General features: G+C 37.6%; 1 protein-coding gene across 9 annotated transcripts in view; it reads left to right on the forward strand.

Moving 5' to 3' along the window:
- Window positions 1-22,995, forward strand: part of PAK3 (p21 (RAC1) activated kinase 3) — a 341,434-nt gene that overhangs the window by 303,182 nt on the left and 15,257 nt on the right. For all 9 annotated transcript variants that reach the window (XM_055122435.1, XM_055122436.1, XM_055122433.1 and 6 more), the window contains 5 exons: window positions 849-897; window positions 1,176-1,288; window positions 3,534-3,651; window positions 7,062-7,161; window positions 8,051-8,247. In XM_055122435.1, the coding sequence (XP_054978410.1) occupies window positions 849-897; window positions 1,176-1,288; window positions 3,534-3,651; window positions 7,062-7,161; window positions 8,051-8,247 (577 nt within the window). The remainder of the gene's footprint in view (window positions 1-848; window positions 898-1,175; window positions 1,289-3,533; window positions 3,652-7,061; window positions 7,162-8,050; window positions 8,248-22,995) is intronic.

Below are 22,995 nucleotides of genomic sequence, written 5' to 3' on the forward strand. Positions count from 1 at the left end.
TGCTCCTCAAATTCCTTTACTTACTATGAACGTTTTAATGAAATTATCTAGATTATTCTTTTTCTTGGGAATTGAAGAGTTGTGGTACATGTGTGTTTCACGAAAACTAAAAGTGATTTCAGTTTTACTAGACAATTTCTGATTGCAAAGCAAGAGAGTCCTGTGATTGATGTTATAATGGAAGCATTAAGTACTTCCAAAACTTAGAGAATGATTTTAAGATGATTGTGTGCTATACTGAAACCCCACAGTAGAAGCTGTTGAGAAAAATTGCAAAATAAAGAGGGCAGTCATGGGAATGGCTCAACACTAAAGTCACATCATTATTGCTGCCTATAGATACAGTACAGATACATAACACATGTAGGTTAGATGAAGATTGTGATAGACAATAAACATTATAAATACATGAATAAAATACTCTATGCTAAAAGCAAAAATTAATTTATAGTTACATAAGCAAAAGGTGATATATTATTTCCTAAACTCTAAGTCACTTTAGTCGGAGAACTGCAACATCCAAGGAGTATATGACACATCTTATTCCAGGAGTTAGAGAACTCCTGGAATAAGATGAAAAAATAAATTTGCTCAATTTATTTCTAACTTATAATGTCATGTCACACAGTCTACTGTTGGAAACTGTAGTTCCTAATCCATCAAAAGACAAGAATTCATGACTTGTTATTGTTTCAGGTGCAATTTAAACAAAATAGTTCTTCGTTTTTTACTTTATCCCTTAACCTTGAGTTTGCTGATATTCCTATCCTGAAAACAATTATATTTCATTTCAGATGAAATCTATTGATAACATTTTGATTATTTATTTATAATTTCTACATTCACAGGGCATCAGGTACTGTTTATACAGCTCTAGACATTGCAACAGGACAAGAGGTGAGTGTTTTATTTGTATTGTTCATATTTCTTCTTTGATGGCATCAGTATCTGAAGAAAAGTTTAGCACTGGTTTGAGATGGGAGTTTAATTCATTGGTATTCAAAGTGTCTCAAGTAGATGGTTTATTCATGAATGACAGAGAAAAGGGAATATAGGTTTGTGGCACTGATAAAGAACTTAGTAAGATAAAGAACGGGTATGCCTCCCTCTGTATGCCAATAAATATGAATGTGTTTAGTATTGTAATTCAGTTTTGAATTTTAATCCATGTTCAGGTGGCCATAAAGCAGATGAACCTTCAACAGCAACCCAAAAAGGAATTAATTATTAATGAAATTCTTGTCATGAGGGAAAATAAGAACCCCAATATTGTTAATTATTTAGATAGGTAAGTTTTTTCTCATATCTTCTTTGTCTTCTCTGTGGGATGTCACTTTCCTGGCAGATTATTTTATTTGGGATTTATTCTTCTAACATCTGTTCTACAAATATTTCTTAGCTGTGACAGAGCATTCCAACTCTGTTGCTAAACTTGCATCCACCTATCTGTGTTCACCAAATATTTGAAGAAACATTTTATAGTCTTCTAAACATGAGCAGTTTATTTAATTTTGATTTTTTAAATTAAATTATTTAATTTTAATTTTTAATTTATTTAGTTCTGAGAATCATGACTTCGTGTGAGCAGGAAATAGTTTTATATATGAATGAACTAGGGTGCATTAAACATTTTGTCAAGTGTTTTCTTGGAGGCAGTGCAGTGTCTGGGTGTACTATTGGCTCCAGCCCTTAAATTTTCATTTTTGATAGGCTTCCCGGGTGAATCTTATGTACAATTTTAATCCCACCAAACAGAAAGCTTTATTTTATTTTGATGTGGGCATTTGGGTAGGGAAGAATTGTTGGATTTACTATGGAGATTCACTCTAATTCCTCTCTTGCTTAGCAGGACAGAAGAAATACATTTTAGTACTGCTAAATTGCTATCAGTCCTAGACCTTTTGAATTTTTTGCCTAAATTGCAGGGTTCTGGTGAGTTTAATACACCAGTTTGATCCCGTATATTATGTCCCTCGATAACTACTTAGAGAATATAGTCATGGGACCACTGTTTTCTAGCAGAAACACTTCAGCCAATTGCAGAGATCAGTCTCCTTGATTTAGTAACTGAAACACTTCACTAGATTCAAAAGTGATACCTGATATAGGAACAAATAGCCTATGATGAATCTGGATGTTGCGGACCAATACAGTGCAAGAAGTCAACATTATGGCTTGATTTAGCTAAAAGGCTCTTCCTGAACCTATTCATGGAAGCTAGTATTTTTAAAAACAGAAGGACTAGTATTAGCCAGTCACCAGAAGCCTCCATAGCTTTACACTTTCCTCCTTGGTACAGACATACCTGAGTACCCTTTGATTTTCCATGAATATTCTCCTTAAGTCTTTTTTTTAACTTATTTTATTTTTTTAATTTAATTTTTTTTAATTTATTTTATTGAATCACCATGTGGAAAGTTACAAAGTTCTCAGGCTTATGTCTCAGTTATACAATGCTCAAACACCCGCCCTTTCACCAGTGCCCATATTCCACCACCAAAACCAAACAAACAAACAAACAAACAAACAAAAAACAACCCAGTATACCTCCCGCCCCCACCACCCAACACCCCCGCCCGCATAACTGATAAATTTCACTTCCTTTTCTCTTTACCTTGATTACATTCCATATTTCAACACAAAACTCACTATTGTTGTTGGAGTTTCAACACAGAACTCACTATTCATGTTGGAATTTATCCCCCAACAATACGGCCCTATTGACAGGGAAACATTTGATAATTAGTTTTTCACTGATGAGAATGAAGAGATATGAATACAGATTTAGGATTTCTGTATTTTAGTAATTAAGTCCAGGGAGATTTAAGTTGGAAATTGAATCATTTCCCTTCCTGGAACAGCATGGAGCAAAAGCTTAGTTCACAGTCAGGAGACATGGCTGCAAGCACTCCCTGGGACCCCAAGTCATATAGCTGGCTCTGGATCCTGCTCATTCAGCAGCTGATCGGCTGTGCAAAGGCATGGCCACCCGGGTCAAATCTCGGCGGAGCTTGAGCCGGCACCAGCTCCGGCCCGAGACTGCCCAGGCGTCCCACTGTTTCAGGTTCAAAACGAACTTTTTTTTTTTTTCCGCGCCACCAAGTTCATACCTGTTTAAAAGTTCCATAAAATGGCAGACATCGCACTGCTTCCTCCTGGAGGGAAGCAGAACCAAGGAAAAAGGATATTTGCCCCGTTGGTCGGCGTGGGGCAAAAGCTTAGTTCACAGTCAGGAGACATGGCTGCAAGCGCTCCCTGGGACCCCAAGTCATATAGCAGGCTCTGGATCTTAGTTGTTCAGCCGCAAAGTGGCTGTGCAAAGGCATGGCGACCCGGGTTGAATCTCGGCGGAGCTCGAGCTGGCCAGGGCCCCAGCCCAAGACTCTCTCCTTAAGTCTTAATAAAGTATCTCGGTATCATCATTGATTGATATTTCCTTTTGTTACATAATGTGGTTAAGTGCAAATTGTCTTCTTAGTGGGATATGAAAAAAACTTAGGCCTGACTTAAACTCTTTTACTTTCTTGTTTAAGCTACTTAGTGGGCGATGAACTGTGGGTAGTCATGGAATACTTGGCTGGTGGCTCTTTGACTGATGTGGTAACAGAAACCTGTATGGATGAAGGGCAGATAGCAGCTGTGTGCAGAGAGGTAAGATAATTAAGTATTTCTAGGTCACAAGAACACTTCTAACATAAATCCTAATCTAATAGCAATACCCTTCTATACCAGTAAATTGCCTAAGTTACCTTTCTGTGGATCTCTTAAATTTCGTTATGCCATTCATGAGATACGATACCTAAGCATGCATATTATATGGTTTAAATAAACTATATGAGAAAATAAAAATAAGAATTCATGGGAAACAGGGATTTTGACATGGAACTATTTTTATATTTTGTAGACCTTTCACATAATAGTCATTTTGTCCTGCATGCGCAATGTGAACAATATAAAATACAGGCAACATGATTATGCCATCATTGTCCAGATGAACTAGTTAAGTAAATTATTTCCTCAGTCTAGGAAATAGTTGCTTTTAAAGAACAACTAGACATTCCTCATATTCCACTGGTGAACCTGAGGATGTGGCTTGCTTGCTTGCTTGCTTTATTTATTTATTTATTTATTTATTGGTTTCGGGGCCACACCCAGTTGATGCTCAGGGCTTACACCTGGCTCTGCACTCAGGAATTACTCCTGGAAGTGTGCTCAGGTGACCATATGGGATGCTGAATATCTAAACCAGGTCATCAATGTGCAAGGGCTATCCACTGTACTATCGCTCCTGACCTTCTAGCTCTTTTTCTAATAGCCATATGATATCTGTATTTTCAAGATGAACTAAGGATATGTTATTACACTGATGACTTTCAGTATTAAAAATACCATCTTCAATGGAATGTCATCTTCTGCATACTACCAAACCCATTTATTGTGGTGAGGCAATAGATTAGAAGCACAAACTCTGATCCATTGAAACTTGAAAATCATTCAAGGAAACAAAATAAAATATATAGTCTTGCCTATATTTCATTTTCAGTTTTTCATTTAAATTTCTTATCTTCATTTACATCTTTTAGTATTACAATACAAAGCCATTTTCAAATAAGTATTGATAGTTACTTCATAGCTTGGAAATAGTCAGAAGTTGCTTTGAGACTGGAGAGATAGGATAACCCAGGTTTGATCCTCAGCAAAAAATCATTTTGAGCACTTGTTTTTTTCCTCCAGTCTTTTAATTTTTTTAATTTATTACTTTTTATTTTTAAATATTATTTGTATAAAGTAGTTCACAATATTTGATTACATTTAATATTTGGACACCAATCCCACCACCATTACACCTATCCCTAAGCCCACCCCTGCCCCAAAGCAGAACTGAAATAATTTATTTTGTATTGTTTGTTATCAATAAACTGCTGAAAATGGTCCAAAAATGTTTCCTGAAAGAAAAGTATGGGAAGATTTCTGTATTTCACCCAGGGGCCATTGAGCCTTTCTATAAAGATTACTAACATGTTATTTAAGGTTGATCCTTGTGTGCTTATATATATATACATATATATGTATATATCAAAAAATATATGTCCCTCTAAAATTTGTTCGCTTCTACTTTAAACCCCAGCAAATGTGGTACACTGCTCTTGAAATATGAGTGGTGCAAGGTATGAGATGTTGCGCAGCCTGCGAATATGGCCATGCAGCCCAGGGATCGTTCACTCATGGGTGAGGCTCAGCTGGAGTGTGTGGAAAGCAGCCATGAGCGTGACGGCAGTTGAATTCTGGAGGTTTTCGGCTGCTGGGGCTGGGTCTCTTGGGTCAGGGAGGGGCCTCACGTGCCCCCTCCCGGGGTGCCCTGAATCAGCAGGGTCTGGTGGCATGGCTATGGCGAGTTCTTTCATCCTCTCAACCAAGATTTTTATGAGTTTTGGATCATGGTCATTGATGGGATTATCTGGAACCAGCCAGAGGTGGCTTGTGGGTGTGACTGCCAAGTTTGCACTTGAGCACTTGTTTTATTCTTTTTTTAATTCTTTTATTGATTCACCATGTGGAAAGTTACAAAGCTTTCAGGTTTAAGTCTCAGTTATACAATGCTCAAACACCCATCCCTTCACCAGCGCACATATTCCACCACCAAGAATCACAGTATACCTCCCCTCTTCCCCCCACCTCACCAGCCCCCCACCCCGCATGTGTAACTGGTAAATTTTACTTTACTTTCACTTTACTTTGATTACATTCAATATTTCAACAAAACATTCACTATTATTGATTTGGAGTTTCTCCCCCCTAAAGTCGATCTGCTAAAAATAAAGCATTTGGTAATTTGTTTTCCATTGCTGAGAATGAAGAGATATGAGATCAGGAGGCTGCACTAGCACCAGCATAGTTTTGGATTTCTGTAATTTAGTATTTTAGTAACTAAGTCCAGAGAAATGTCTGCCAGGAATCGCAACATTGTAAGCTTGTACCTCTCAGCTACTTTATATTCCACATATGAGTGCGATCTTTCTATATCTGTCTCTTTCTTTCTGACTCATTTCACTCAGCATGATACTTTCCATGTTGATCCACTTATATGCAAATTTCATGACTTCATGTTTTCTGACAGCTGCATAGTATTCCATTGTGTAAATATACCAGAGTTTCTTTAGCCAATCATCTGTTTTCGGGCACTCTGGTTTTTTCCATATTGTGGCTATTGTAAACAGAGCGGCAATGAACATGGAAATGCAGATGTCATCTCTACTATACCTTTTTGCCTCTCAGGGATACATTCCCAGGAGTGGTATTGCTGGGTCAAATGGGAGCTCAATTTCTAACTTTTTGAGAATCATCCATATTGTTTTCCAAAAGGGCTGAACCAGTCGCCATTCCCACCAGCAGTGAAGGAGAGTCCCTTTCTCCCCACATCCACGCCAACACCGGTTGCTTTTGTTTTTTGGGATGTGGGCCAGTCTCTGTGGTGTGAGATGATATCTCATGGTTGTTTTGATCTGCATCTCCCTGATGATTAGTGATGTTGAACATTTTCTCATGTGCCTCTCAGCCATTCGGATTTCTTCTTTGGAAAAGTTTCTGTTCATTTCATCACCCCATTTTTTGATCGGGTTGGCAGTTTTCTTCTTGTGGAGTTCAACCAGTTGAGCACTTGTTTTAAATGCAGATTCCTAAGTCCCACTACAGATCCATTACCAAATAATATAAAGTGCACAGAATTACTAAATTAATGAAAGGTCAAGGTAAATATTGTTCAACTTAGATAACTAGATTAAAATATGGTTATATTCATTGGTTAGTTTGGCTATATTCCTTTCCTAATTTAGTGAAAGTTATCACATCAACATTCTTGTTAATTTAGTCTGACTCAAGAACCTTCATATGTATGATGCTGAATACCATCACTAATGTAAATGGTAAAATTTCAAAATATTTAGTAATATATTTCACTTAACAATAGAAAATTAAATCCAAACTTGCCTAAAGTTTACATATAATTGAAACATTTTTTAATTCTATGTGATATAATTAGAACTTTTCTTCTGATTCAATAGTGCCTCCAGGCTTTGGATTTCTTGCATTCAAACCAAGTGATCCATAGAGATATAAAAAGTGACAATATTCTCCTTGGGATGGATGGCTCTGTTAAACTGAGTAGGTATTTTTGTTCAGATGATTGTTAAGAGTATATTGGAAATTTCTGTTCTTTTACTGTTTATTATGAAAGTATAATAGCTTTTGAAATGAATGAAGTTGTAGTCATTAAGAGAGCAGTTTGTGATAACTAATTTTTATAATACTGTGATCCCATGTTTTGTGACCAGATTATTAATATTAATATCTCAGAATTTCTAGCAATTTTCAGCTGCTTGGTGTCAGCAATCTAATTATAATATTGAAAGTTTCTGTTAATTGAAAGACAAAGTAATGAAAAAGAAACTACATTAAGTTCTAGGAAAAAATGACATCATGTCAGTTATTTCAAATCATACTAAAATTAGGGGTAGCCTGGGATTAGAGCAATAGCACAGCGGGTAGGGCATTTGCCTTGCATGCGGCCAACCCGGGTTCGATTCCCAGCATCCCATATGGTCCCTCAAGCACTTCCAGGAGTAATTCCTGAGCACAGAGCCAGGAGTAACCCCTGTGCATTGCCAGGTGTGACCCAAAATACAAAGAAAAAAATTCTTGATAGCCAAATGGAGGGAGGTGGTGAGTGCATGCTATAAAAACAGGTGGGGAAGGGGAATAGTGGGGGGAAACGGCAGAGGTTGGTGGTGGGAAATGTATAATGGTGGAGGGATGGGTGTTGGAACATTGTGTGACTGAAGACTAATCATGAATAGCTTTTTAACTGTGTATCTCATGGTGATTCAATTTAAAAATTGAAAATGAAAAATGAAAAAAATTAGGGACACTTAGAGATAAGTTAACCAAAGAAAATGAACTAAGCAACTATTGAAGTTCAGTTACAAAACACCTGAGGGTGTTTTGTTGTAAAGAAAAAATAATTTGAACCTCTTCTGACTTTACTTCTCCACAGCTGATTTTGGGTTCTGTGCCCAGATAACCCCTGAGCAAAGTAAACGAAGCACCATGGTTGGAACACCCTATTGGATGGCGCCTGAGGTGGTGACTCGGAAGGCCTATGGTCCGAAGGTTGATATCTGGTCTCTGGGCATTATGGCAATTGAAATGGTGGAAGGTGAACCCCCTTACCTTAATGAAAATCCACTCAGGGTAAGTAAAAAGAAAACTCAGGTACTTGATCCCCAGGAAAGGGAAACAACCAATATATTTGCTTGCTTCCTTTCAAAGTAGCCAGAATGATGAGAGAGAGAGAGAGAGGAGAGGAGAGAGGAAAAGTGCCTGCCATAGAGTCACTTGGTCGGGGGGAGTGGGGCGGGAAACTGGAGACATTGGTGGTGGGAAATGTGCACTGGTAAAGGAATGGGTGTTTGAACATTAAATGACTGAAATCCAATGATGAGCAATTTAGTAACTGTGAATCTCACTGTGATTAAATAAAAAATATTTTTAAAGTAGCCAGAATGAGCTCTTTCCTAGAACAAGTGACATAGAAGCTTCAAACTGAAATTTTCAAAGTCACTTTGAGTTATTTCTAACTTATCTTAAGCTGTCTCAACAATTTCTAAAGTGTTTTTATATTAGTATTTCTAATGCAGGGGTTCTTAAATATTTTTGCCTTGGGGCCCATAACTAGTGGTGCTCAGGGATTATTACTGGCTCTATTCCCAGCGGTCACTTGTGACAGGGCTCAGACAACTTATGTGGTGCTGGAGATTGAACCATAGTTGCCCATGTGCAAAGCAAGTGGCTTACCCACTGTACTCTCTCTTTGGTTCCAAAAAGAATGCCTTTATCACCAGACATGGCTGAATAATATATTTAGAAAGCACTTTCTTTATCATTACTTTAACAAAGTAAATAAATGTATTTACAGAATGTAAATATACATGTATCTACATAGTTTGGAGTCTACATCCAGCGGTCCTCGGGGTCTGCTCCTAGTTGTGCACTAAAGGATCATACCTGGATAGTCTTGAGGAACTGTATGGGGTGCCAAGGATTAAACCCAGATCAGCTGCATACAAAGCATGCACCTTACCCACTGAATTATTTCTTCAGCCCCAACCACCTGTATTCTGTTTCATTATCAGTAATGATTGATGAGCATCAACAGCTTGCTGGGTATAGAATGGAACAAGATAGCCAGTGTCAACCTGGTGAAGTCACAGACATAATTAGAGTGTCAAATAAAATAAAATGAATGGAAGCAGTTTGTGTTGGTGACTCAGTTTGCTAGTTCATAATCAGAAATTCAAATCCATACCTAGTCTTGTTACCTCTGCCAGAGGAAAACTCCATTTCATGGCTGAAAACTACCACCTTTAATTAGAGATAAGCTATTGATCACTACAGGAAAAGGCAAGAGAGCACTGAAGAAAAGCTTGCTCAGCACAGTGAGTTGTGATCTCTTGTACAGAGGTGAAACTATTGAGTGTATAAAAGGCATCATGCTCTTGGAAAAAAGAAACATGCATGGATTCAAATTCTAGTCTCAGAATTCATACACAGTGTCAGTGCCAGATACATCTTGCATACTGTCTACATCATTACCACTGAGTCTGAAAGTGAATTTTACTTTTCTTGTGTGATAGTGCTTTTAGCAAGTATTTATGTAGATACATGTTCACTGTATCACTGTCATCCTGTTGCTCATCGATTGACTCGAGCAGACACCAATAGCATCTCCATTGAGAGACTTGTTGTTACTGTTTTTGGCATATCGAATACGCCACTGGTAGCTGGCCAGGCTCTGCTATGCAGGCGGGATACTTTCTGTAGCTTGCCGGGCTCTCTGAGAGGAGCAGAGGAATTGAACCCGGGTCAGCCGTGTACAAGGCAAAAAAAAGTCTTACCCGCTGTACTATCGCTCCAGCCCTGTAGATACGTGTTAAACTTTAGAAAATCCACATTCAAATCAAATACATGTGGCTTTATATAAAGAAATATATGTGGGGCTGGAGCGATAGCACAGCGGGTAGGGCGTTTGCCTTGCACACAGCCAACCCAGGTTCAATTCCCAGCATCCCATATGGTCCCCTGAGCAGCGCCAGGGGTAATTCCTGAGTGCAGAGCCAGGAGTGACCCCTGTGCATCGCCAGATGTGACCCAAAAAAGCAGAAAAAAATATATATATGAGCTAATCCTGTAGTTATTTTTGCTGCTTGCTGAGCCTTTTTTAGTTGGGAACTACAACTCCCTGTGTATGGAGGAAACAGCTACCACCACCTTCTTTCCTAATTGTTCTCTGGTCCTTGGCCTCTTGTCTTAGTCTCAGCACTGATTAGAAAACAAGAGATACAAGTGAATGAATGCCTCAATGAATGCTATTCCTCTGATCTGAAACAATCTGGAAGTGAGATGTGTGAGTTGGTTAGCTGCCTAAAAGGGTGAGTGGAAAAGAAGTGGCATTTTCCCACCATTTGTATGTCAGCCCTCCATGAATTTTATCAAGCCCACCTATGACCTATGTTCCAGTACATCAGTGTAATTACATGGGTTTCTCCTTATTGTTTAACCACCCTTCCCATTAAGAAATAGCAGTGAAAGAACACATCAGGCTTCTTGTTTCCATGGATTTCCTCCTCTAATTCTTCCAGTTTGGAGACACTAAACAAATTATGGCTATTTTGCTTTCTGCCTTTTAATGAGTAATTTACAACCTAAAAAATTTAAGGATTAAATAAATGGCTCTGTAAAACAACTGGTCTCAGTATTGCATTTATTACCTTCTTCAGTTCCCCAATTGCAATTAATCTCTCTTTAGTGAGGCTGTTAATTGTTAGCCAAAAAAGGAAACAAGTTTTAATCTTTATAGGCATCTTCTAGTCTGGAATTAGAACTCATAATTAACAGCTTGTCTCAGACTCCTGAGCCTTGTATCTAAACAAGTACTTGCAGATTAGTAGTCTCCAGATTCAGGAAGCCTACATTATGGCTATAAAATAAAAGACCTGTTATTAAGACCACCCTACTGCATTCCACAGATAAGGGTGTGCTCTACGTTTGCTCATTACTCTGTGTGATCAGCCTCCAAAGAGTCAAGAGGTCCATACTGAGACCAGTTCTCCTATGGGCATATCTCTCTGTCAGTTGCCACAATAACTCTTTTAGTTTGGGGTTTAAATGTGTTGTCTGCATGTTATCTTAGAGAACACACAGAATTTAAAGGTCTATGCCCTTATTTGGAATTTGAAATGCATAGTTACTGAAACCACTAAAATTCTGAGGGAAAAATATAACACAAGCATGTAGGAAGCGTATATTTTCTTGGATCATGGGGACTTGGTCATGTGAGAAGAAACAGGAAATCACAAAACTTTAGAAGAGGTATAAAAGAGAACAAGTTTGGTGTTTTTTTCTTTGATATCCTTATATTGTTACCATCTGTCCACTTATTTAGAACAAATGAAGGAATTTAGTGTCAGGAAGACAGAGCAGTAGAATATAGCATGTTACTCTGTAAGAAATTATCTGGGTGCATATTGACTCCACAACCTGTAAGATCTGTGACTTTGATAAAGGCACTTAAAGTATTTATAAGCCTATTTCCTTTGTGTAAAATGGGAATAATATCAATCTTGAGGAGTTAATGTGAAACTAAATGAAGTTGTATATGTAAATCACCTAGCACGAGAGTAGAGCTCATTGTAGGATTTTCTATTACTAATAGGTCTGTACTTATTGACCTAATTTGCTTATAAAATGTTTTTTTGGAGATCAGAGTACCTCAACTGTACTAATATTGTAAACTTCCTTCCAGAAATATCCTTCCAGATATAGAAGAGACAATATCCTTACCATCCCTCAATGTCTAGAGTTTTTATACACAGAATAATTTGCCTTGGACATGTTGTTCTCTGACCCATGGATATATTTGGTGCAGTTTCCAATAATTAAGTGCCTTGTTCTTACTGCCAATGTTACTGGTGATAAATTCAAACATCTGTGGGTATGCACATCAAACTTTGATGTTCTCTTCATCTCCCTAATCTTTCATTGTTTTTGTTGTTCCTAATTAAAGATGTATTTTTAAAACTATTACTATAATGATCCAATTCCAAATAAGGACACATAGACATTTCCATAAAATATATCTGAATTTTTGCTTTTCATTTTTTTGAGCCCCATGGATGTGCTAAGGGCTTATTCCTGGTTCTGTGCTGAGGGATCACTCCTGGCATGCTCAAGGGACCATATGTGGTTCTGGGGATTGAACCCAGGTTGGCCTCATTCAAAGCAAGTACCCTCCCCACTGCACTCTCTTCGACTCCATCTTTGAATTTTTTTATCACATAGGAACCTTTCCTTATTAATTTTTAATTCACATATAATAAAACTACTCTTGCCAATCTGTCCTGAATGGGATATGTTTTTCATGATATACAGCATGGATCTTTTTTATGTGTGATTTTCCAAACCTTTAATATTGTGGAAATAAAAAATTTCTACTCTTAAAGCATCTCCTGAAGTGATAGCACAGCGGGTACGGCGTTTGCCTTGCACGAGGCCAATTAGGGTTCGAATCTTCCATTTCTCTCAGAGAGCCTGGCAAGCTACCAAGAATATCCCGCCCACACGGCAGAGCCTGGCAAGCTACCCATGGCATATTTGATATGCCAAAAACAGTAACAAGTCTCACAATGGAGACATTACTAGTGTCCGCTCAAGCAAATCGATGAACAATGGGACTACAGTGCTACAGTGCTACTTAAAGCATCTACACAACTATTTGATCTTTGGAAAATAGTTACTGGTATCCAAAGGAACATCTAAATCACTGGTTTTGGAATGGTGGTCTATGTACAAAATATGTACATAGGGGTACATATTTCAATGAGTCTTACAGTTTCTTGGCATATTGATCCCTTTTCATCATATAATGTCTGTGCCTGACTCATTACCTTTTTAAAGTTTTGAATCCATTTTGTCTGATTTAATACGGCCACCCCTACATTAGGCTATCATTTGCCTGACTTTTTTCAAGCATTTTACTTTGAATTTGTCATTGGAGTTCAAGTGTGCATCTTGTGAGCATCACAAGGTTGGTTTTGTTTCTTCACTCATCCAGCCACTCTGTGCTTGCATATTGGTGAGTTTGGGCCACTAAGGATTAGTCAAGAAATTATGGATATTTTTCTTTTTATAGAATAGCCTCCAGTATTTCTTGCAGAGCTGGTTTAGTGGCTATGAATTCCTTTAACATTTTTTATCATCCTTCAAATCTCATTGATAGCTTAGCTAGATGACAGAGTATTTTTTTGGTGGTAGATCTTTTACATTCAATGTTTTGAGTATATTTTGTGGTTCTCTTCTGGCCTGCAGAGTTCCAGTTCTGAAATCTATCATCTTTTGGGACTTCCTTCCTTCCCCCCTCCCTCCCTCCCCCCTCCCTCCCTCCCTCCCTCCCTCCCTCCCTTCCTTCCTTCCTTGCTTCCTCCCTTCCTTCCTTCCTTCCTTCCTTCCTTCCTTCCTTCCTTCCTTCCTTCCTTCCTTCCTTCCTTCCTTCCTTCCTTCCTTCCTTCCTTCCTCCCACCCTCCCTTTTTTTTCTTTTTTTATTGATTCACTGTGAGATATAGTTACAAGCTTTCATGTCTGACTTACAATCACCCTCCCTTTCTCTCTTTCTCTTTCTTTCTTTCTTTCTTTCTTTCTTTCTTTCTTTCTTTCTTTCTTTCTTTCTTTCTTTCTTTCTTTCTTTCTTTCTTTCTTCCTTTCTTCCTTTCTTCCTTCCTTCTTTCTCTCTATCTTTCTTTCTTTCCTTCTTTTGTTTCTGGGTCATACCCAGCTATGTTCAGGGCTTACTTCTGGCTCTGTACTCAGCAATTACTCCTGGCATGCGTGGAGGACCATATAGGTTGTTGGGGATCAAACCTGGGTCAGCTGCATGCAGAGCAAGAGCAAACGTGCTATACTATCTCTCCAGCCCTCCACCTTCATTTTTCTACTTTAAGAATTCTATATCTACCTTTGACTTCTGTCATTTTGGTTCTAGTATGTATTAAATTCTGTCTCTTTCAGGTTTATTTTGTTTGAATTATATGTGTACCATGAATATGAGTATCTGTCTCTTCCTCTTGGTTTAGGGAAGTTCTTAGGTATTATTTCTTCAAGTTGGAATACTGCCCTTTCTTCTCTTTCTAGATAATTTTTGAAAATATAGATCCTCTTGATACTGTCCCAAGCTATCTTCATTTTTTGTTTCTTTTTATTTTATTTTATTGGGGGGAACTTGGCCACACCCCCGCAATGCTCAAGGGCTACTCTTGGCTCTGCAATCAGAAATTTCTTCTGGGATGTTCAGGAAAGCATACACTATGCTGGGATCGAACTTGGGTCTGCCATGTGCAAGGCAAGCACCCTACCCACTCTTCCTGTCTCTCTAGTCCGTGTACTGTAGAATTCTTAGATCACAACCACTTCTGTACCTTTTGCCTGCAGTCTATTGCTCCATAGAAGTTTCTTTTTAGCACAGGCATCGTATTTCCCCAATACATCTGGGAGCTCTCCTGTAGCATCCCTGGTATGCTTATTTAAATAATTGAAGTTGTATTGTAGAATTTTCAGTGATTGCAGGAAGATACAGAAACAAGTATTCCTATCCCAGTGACATCTTGGCCTGACTGTATGGCCAGATGTTTCAGCATTTGAACCCTAAGTGCTCAGAAGTGGCAGGGACCACAAGAGCCATTCCTTGCAGTGCTCAGGGGGCCATACAATTCCAGGGATAAAGCCTGGGTCCTATTCATGCCAAGTGTGCTTCCAGTCCTAAGAGCTATCTCCCTTGATAACTTCATAAAAATGGAATTTATCATTAAAGTGTTCTAGTTGAGGAGTAACTACCAAATAAGTAATTACAAACTCATCAGTATTATTCCTCATGCTGAGAAGTACATTATTTGTGTAGTCAGGGAGAAGGGAAGAGCAAAATTTAAGTCAGACCTGTTATCCTCAGGTTTCTTACACCCCTTTTTGTACATTTACTATACTATATGTATACACATGTTCTACAATTAATGTTGTTCTAATTGTTTTCTTATTATTCTGGGATAATTCTGGTTAGCTTAAGGAAGGGAGTTCACTGTATCACTGTCATCCCGTTGCTCATCAGTTTGCTCGAGCAGGCACCAGTCACGTCTCCATTGTGAGACTTGTTGTTACTGTTTTTGGCATATTGAATACACCACAGGTAGCTTGACGGGCTCTCCGAGAGGGATGGAGGAATCAAACCCGGGTCGGCCGCATGCAAGGCAAATGCCCTACCTGCTGTGCTATCACTCAGCACAGCAAGGAAGGGAGTTAAGCAGAAAGAATCTCTAGAAACTAAAACACAGTAACTAAGGGCCAAAGTGGGTCTAACACTCTCCAACTACTGGAACCTGTATTGTGGAGTGGAATGTCTGGGTTTGATGGCGCGTGCTCATTTGGAATTAAAGTCAGACATAAACTTCCTGAGTGCTAGAGAAGCAAGCATACTTTGCTAACACTCAGTCAATATTGTTTTGAATGTATTTCAGGAAGAGCTTGGAGTATTTCCTTCTTTTCCCTAAGCTACCATGGAACAGCAAAATTTATTGATGGCTGTTTACACTCCTACTTTGAGAGCAAACCTATGGCTCAAAAGAGGAGTGAATTGGTATAACTGCATCTGAGATAATTATAGGTTAGTAGCAGAGTTTCTTTATAACCAGAAAAAAATGCTGCCTGTCAAAAAATAGACAACTCTTAAGAATTATTGGTTGTTATGAATTTAGCATAAGTAAATGGACTTAGTCATAGGAAAGAGTCAAGTCTCATTTACATTGTAATTTAGAAGCAGACAGCTCAAAGTAGTGAGTTATGATATAGAAGAGAGCCAAAGGAGAAATTTATTCCACAGCATACCAAAATCTGAGACTGAACAGGCAAAGCGGAGGGAAAAAAAGATTTAAAATGTGGTGATCAAGAACCTGCTGTTAGCCAAGACTGATTTTTCCTTATCCAATTATTATATTATTATTCCACAATATCCTTAAAACATGGCTTGGGCAAAAACCAAGGATGCATATGCTTCTTGCCCTAATAGGTACCAGACCTACCTAAGTATATAAGTCCCTGGAAATCAAAATTTATTTTATTTAGAAAATTCACAGAGTGTCATGATGGGCATTTCCTCACTGAAATGCCCACTCATAGGTTTTATCCTATGAACTTTAAATTTTTATTCCAAATGAGAGGTTAATGCACAAAAAACTCAGGTTTTCTTGCTAAAGATCACCACTGACCTTTGCCAGCATTTTGCAACATGACTTTTTCAACAACAACAAAAATGGTTGGACGATGTTTGCAACTTTGCATTCTGATAAAAAAGATACTCTGGGATTTCTTACGTAAGTCTAACAGAGAATGTTAACTTGATTAAAGCAGTCTTAATCATGGAGTTGGGAAGAGTGATGTTTCAGCACCCCCACACCAGGCTGACCTTTTTCCTGCAACTTATTTTCCTTCCCTCTCCTTCCTCTATCTAATCCTTTTCTCTTTGTAAATAATTACCGCTAGTGCTTAGATGGCAACATTCACAAGCACTTGTTAGATTATGAGTGGCCATCAAATGTAAGGAGACTAGACAAGGAGCTTTCTACTGTCTCTAATAATTTATACATTAGTTGATGAAGTCTGTGACCTTATAAAGATTATTCCTCACTGGGCCTCAATTTCCTTATTAAGCAAGTGAGATTCTATGAGTTTATTTGATTATCAGAGGACTCCACTGGGCAGTAAATCCATGGAATTCCTTGGACTTGGAAGTCCCTGAGAGAAAGATCATATGACTCTTGATTCCATGGGAATAGTTTTTTTTCAAATCCTTTTCTGTTGAAACATACTATATCAAAGGAGAAAGGCACAGGTCTTTTCCTCTTTTGTGTTATTAGACTGTAGGTAAACCTCAGCCTTCATTAGCTTTCACGTCTTTAGGAATGCTTACAGAGGAGTGATCTTCAGAGTAGCGGAAAGATATCTCTCATAACCTCGATATCCGTAATCTGTAGAATGGATCTGTGAATATTGGTAGGGAATGGGATACCTCCTACATTTCCTACCAAGAAAAAATGATTGTGATTTGAACCATGATGTATGTGCAACTGGACAGTCACATTGTAATCTGGGAAAGAAACCAGAGCAGAGCACTGAGGTGATAAAATAGATGCAGGGATATGTTGTTTACACTTTGGGGTGTGATGGAAAGAACTGTGATTGCATGCAGAGCTGTTCAGCTGATGAATTGCACATCAAATGAAAGTTGAAACAAATTTATGTAATCATAGTGCATGGTTTACAGATCATATATCCAGCTATTTTGGATAGCTGGTTCTAGTGCAGTAATTTGTAAAAACCCCTAAGAATCAGGGAATGCATCCCTTCCTGCTATAATATTCTGAAATGAGTTATTAAGAAGTACACCAGAACTATAAATTAGATGTGGGGTATAAAGAAAATGTGAGGAGCGATGTTGAAATACCAAATGTAGACAGTTGTGTGAAGTTCTATGTGAAAAGAACCAGAAATATGGGACAGTGGTAGAATGGAATCTAGGATCCAAGTCTCCCTGACATCCCATTTTTCTAAACCACCTTCCTTTATTTCTCTCTCTTCATTTCACTAGCTACCTTCTCTTCCTATTTTTCTATGGTCCTTGACCTTGTCCAATATTCTTTTGTGTTCCGTGTTTTTCAAACTTTCCTCCTTTACTGCCTCATTTTTATTTTCTTCCCCTTCAGTCTTTATGCCTATCCCCACCCCCACTTCCAAATCCTCTGTAGTTATATTACTGGGGTGTTGTTTCGGCTACCCAAGGTTGCTTCCTGAGCACATGTAACCTGTTCCACTTTTCTTGACATGCACTATTAATCGTGAGAGATTAGCATGAGTGCATGCATTGTCAGAGTCATCTGGTATTTATTTTCTAGTTGTGGCCAATATTTTATGCTTGAATGTAGCACTCTAAAGCTAAGCCAACACCTAATCAGTCAGTAGTACCTAATTACCATTTGCCATTAACCTGTAAGGGGATAGACCTTTAACAGACTCATTTTAAAAGAGTTTTTCTGTAATTAGCAATGCAGTATTATTAATAATTTACATTAGCATGGTACATTCATCTAAGCAATTAGCAAATATTGATGCATTGTTATTAAATATGTTAACATAACCCTTTTCTAATATAATTTATAGCAAAGATTTCTTAAAAAATTATTATAGAACTGAGATTTACAAAGATGTTCATAATAAAGTTTCAGACATACAATGTTCCACCAGCAGTCCTATCAACAGTATCAATGTCCCTCTATAATATCAATGTTCCCAGATTCTCTTCCACATACCCTCCAGCCTGCTTCTTGATTAGGCTATATTTTATGTTTGATTGATGTACTTTGGGTCTCATGTTTTAGTGTCATTTGCTCTGTTTAGGATTAAAAAGTCACAAAGCCTCTATATCACTCCATTATTCCATAATTTGGCACAAGATGAGTACATACAAAATAAGTTAGAAACTAAATTAGGCAACTTTGTGTATTCAGTTATACTGTTGAATTTGTCAAAATATGAGTGGAAAGCTTTAATTGTAGCATAGTACATTCTTTTTTGCAGATTTGGCTCCATTCATTTTCTTTGGGAAAATGTCAGGGTCTTTCATGAAGTCCATAAACCCATCAGACACAGCAATGCACTCTGGCCTTTAACCTTTGAAATTTCAGTTCATAAGTAAACTAAGTCATGAGGTGTGAAATCCCTTGTTGCCAAATCTTTATCATAAAACAGTGAAAATTAGGTGAAAAGTAAGGTTGTAACAGCGAACACAACCAGAATACGGTTACTTAACATATATGTACACATATACACACAGACACACACATATGCATGCACCCACACATTCATGGGAATGTCACCAAGAAATCTAAAACTCCTGCCCCTTGTTTCCCAATTCCAAACAAATAGAGAATGACTATGTGAGGACCATTTTCTCTGTAAAGGTGGAGGTGGATGTGCCTGATTGCTAGTTTATTTTGTTTTTGATGGGAATGCACAACCTGCTATACTCAGGGATGTCTCCTGGTGATGTTCAGGGGACCATAGGTGGTGCCCAGGATCAAACCTGGTTCACAGTGTGCAAGGCAAATGCCTTTCTTGCTATAATATCTCTCTGGGACCCATGTCTAATTTTATAAAGAGCTTTTTGTCTGCCTCCTAAAAAGTCTTCTAACTCAGAAACTGGGTATAGAGTGAGCTGATTTGGGCAGTGACTAGGATCATGGACTCTGGATGCACCTCCCTGAATTTAAATATTGACAGGCCCATTGCCACTTATGGGATGCTGTGTGAGTGATCATATTAACCCCGCAGGATGCATTTTCTTCTTCAATTTAACATCATATTACAGTCTACCTCAGGAAGCTGTTCAGTTGTAGATTAAGTTAACTGTAAGCATTTTATAAATGTCAAGGATTAATACTTCTGATGAGCATTATTAATATTTAGATATATAGATGAATAAGCCTTATATTCTTTAGTTCACATACTTTGTTATATAAACTTATGTGAGCTAGGTTGAGAGCTTGATGGGTATGTATAAGAAAATTTCCATGAAAAAATATTTTAGTACCAAGTACTTAATTTTGAAAGATATTTATGCCATGCTCTATCCCTGTTATAAAGTGAATTTTTATATTGGTGGTGGCACCTCTGTACTAATAAATTTCCATGTAATCCCCCTAGTTTGTTTTTTAATATCTTAACTTAAACTTTATAAATTATTATAATGAACCAAAGTCAGAAACTAAAGAATTTTTATTAAGTAGTCTTGTTGCAAAATGGCCTTAATGAAAATTTATTGAGTACATATGGATTGCTTTGAGACCTCTTTGGAAAAAAATGTGGTAACTTCTAAGATGATTGCTTTGATCTTTTTAAATGAGGAAATTACCAATAAAGTAAATTAAATTATTTATTCAACTGGATAAAGTAATTTTCTCTGAATATCTAAATGAATTTAGTTTCACATTGGAGTCTACAAAAACTACAATGTTCATGTATTATTGCCATGAATTTTAGAGTTACTAAGAATTCAAGATCACCAGAAACTTCTAGTTAATGTGTATAACAGGAAAAAGAAAGTTGCCATTTGGGGGCCAAAGGTCTTTCTAACATAAATAGTTAGGGTCACTGGGTCACAGAGCCTATATTGTCTCACTTTAGGAATTATACAGAGTTGTTTAATGACAAAGCAGGAAACTAATCAAGAGCACCTTTGTTTTCAAGATCAGTCTAAGAGGACAGTTTCTGATCTGTGTCCAGTTTCAGAGGTCACTTGTTTTCTCCCATTCCTCTCCGGGTTTCCCTACAGCAGATTTTCATGTTTCAGTTATCTTTCCCCAGGTTTCCTTTCCTTTGCTGGAATCGCCTTATAAACTCTATCCATGGAACACTTCTTACGAATTGAGAAGTGGGAAGTTAGAAGTTACTACACACAAGATGTGTTTAGCACAGAAAGGGTGTTTTCATCATCCTCAGTATATATTCTAATATGTTTAATAGCTCACTTAAATTCTGAAATTTCTTTAATTTTTTAGGGGGCACAATGATCATGCCTGGCAGACTGTGGTGGAACAGAGCTCTAGACCTTGTGTGGTGCTGGGGAAGGCATGCAATGCCTTGCACTCTGTACTATCTCTCTGGCCCTAGAGTCTTAACTTGAAGACTTTGTTTACCAAAGTTTTATATTACCAGCTCAGTTCAATTTACTTATACATTTTGGACTCTCATTTCATTTAGCAGCAAAAAGACACTCAACTCTTGTTTTGAGGCCATTTTCATCAAATTCCAAGGGATTATGATATAATTTCAGCCTTCACATTCTAGGAAGGAAGACCTGCAAACGTGCAACAAGTATTCATTATGCACTGAAATAGATATGAACAAAGGACTGTGGTAGTCCAGAAACGTACGTGCTAAACTCTTCCTTGCAGGATAGGAAACCATTCCAGTTTGCTTGACATTGAAGTACACAGTATCTTTAGTGCTAAAACACAAGATAGTATCCACAAAACTGGTTTGCTCACCGTATCTATTTAGAAGTGATGACTAAAGAGGAAGTCCCATTTTAGCCAGAGTTTAAGAGGCAGAAAGTTGTTCACCAGGCACTTAACTTTAGAATATCATTTTAACAACATATGAAAGAGCATTGTATATCTTGGAATGGTGAACAGATTGGTGTGAATAGTATGTGATCTTTGGTCAATGTGGTATATAAGTCAGGGTGGGGAAAGAAGAGATATAGTGTGAAAAGTGAAAAGATGAAGACTAGAAAGGTAAGAAGAAACCAGCCAACTCATGGAGAACATTATATATCATGCTAATCAGCCTTTACTGTATCTCGTGCACCAGTTGTTTTCAATGGCGAGATGATATTTTGGTTCAAATGAAACCTATCTTGGAAGCAGAAATGAGTACAGAAAAGAGTCGACATTTCTCTGATTGAAACAAATGTGTGGGGCAGGGTCTAATCTCTGCACTGATCTCTCGCTCTCTCTTATTTATTTACCTTTAGTTTCTCTTGAGGGAAACTTAGCAACCCTATGGATCATGAGGAAACCACAAAAATTTTCAAAGCAAAAATGTGGATGACATGGTGAGATCTCAGATGAGATAGATTGGTAAGGAGGGTGGACTGAAGAGTAAAAAAAGGCTTAAGGTAAACCAGTTATGGGCTAGTCAGTCTAAGAGAGCTCGACCTTAAGGAAGAAAATGATTGGAATTGAGAGTATTGGATATTTGAAGATTTAAGATAATAACAGAAGCTATTAGATTAATAAGGGGGGTTGCAGGATTAGGAAGAATGAGAACTTGAGGGTGACTCTGTAAGAAATGGCCAACTATAAAAATGAACTTTAATTTGTAATAGGCTGTTTATTTTCTTAGAGTTTTAATTATCTCAGATAAAATCCAATATTATCACTCATTCCTAGATTTATTTTCCTCAGTCTTCTTTCATCTAAAACAATTTTGTTAGTAATCCCTTTTTTGCTCTCTATTGTATTGGCTACAACTGTATTTGCCTCTCATTAGCAGAGTAACGGGTAGCAATTTTCTTTTTACAAAGATTGTGCCCAGCTCACAAAGAGATGCGCCCCAAACGTTCATTTTTAAGTTAATTATTTGGAAATCAGAATGCATTTTCCCTTAGAAGCTTCATTATGCATAGTGAATAGGCCTTCCCACCCAGTCCACAAAGGGCAGTTTAGCCCATAATATAACTGAAAGTGACGATATTTGCAATGGAAATTAGTTGGAAATAATACTGTTGCAATTAAAATGAAAACAATAGTTGAAAAAGAAGTCTGCGTTTTTGTTTCCCTCAAGGGATAGCACTTGATAGAAAGCAGATTCAATCCCAGGAAGACAAAAAATAGATGAGATTTTCATATAAATTGATTGCCACGGCTTTTGGACATTATTTTTGAAATAATTTTAGGCTTTTATAAAGTACAAATAATCATTTTTATTGTAGAAAATATTTTAGAAACTAAGTCGCCTGTTTACTCTTTAAGCTCGTGTTCTCCCTTGAACAGTTATGTCACTTGCTTGTGGATTTGCTTGCTTTCTTTTCCATTCTGGAGAAATCCATGTTCTCTCTTAAACATTTCTCTCTTTCATTTTTCTTCTATTTTTCTAAGTAAGTTTCGTTCAATAAAAACTGTCTTGCTTCACTAAAAAAAAGAAATTAACTCACCAGTGAGTGGACAGTCCTGGGATGTTTGGTGCTGGTGGCGTTTATTAAGCTGTCTATATCAAAACCATAAATCTTAACACTATCATAACCGTGTAACCTAAACTATAATTAGAAAAATTAAATTACCAATGGC

Source organism: Sorex araneus, chromosome X, assembly GCF_027595985.1.
Source record: "Sorex araneus isolate mSorAra2 chromosome X, mSorAra2.pri, whole genome shotgun sequence".
Taxonomy (NCBI): Eukaryota; Metazoa; Chordata; class Mammalia; order Eulipotyphla; family Soricidae; genus Sorex; species Sorex araneus.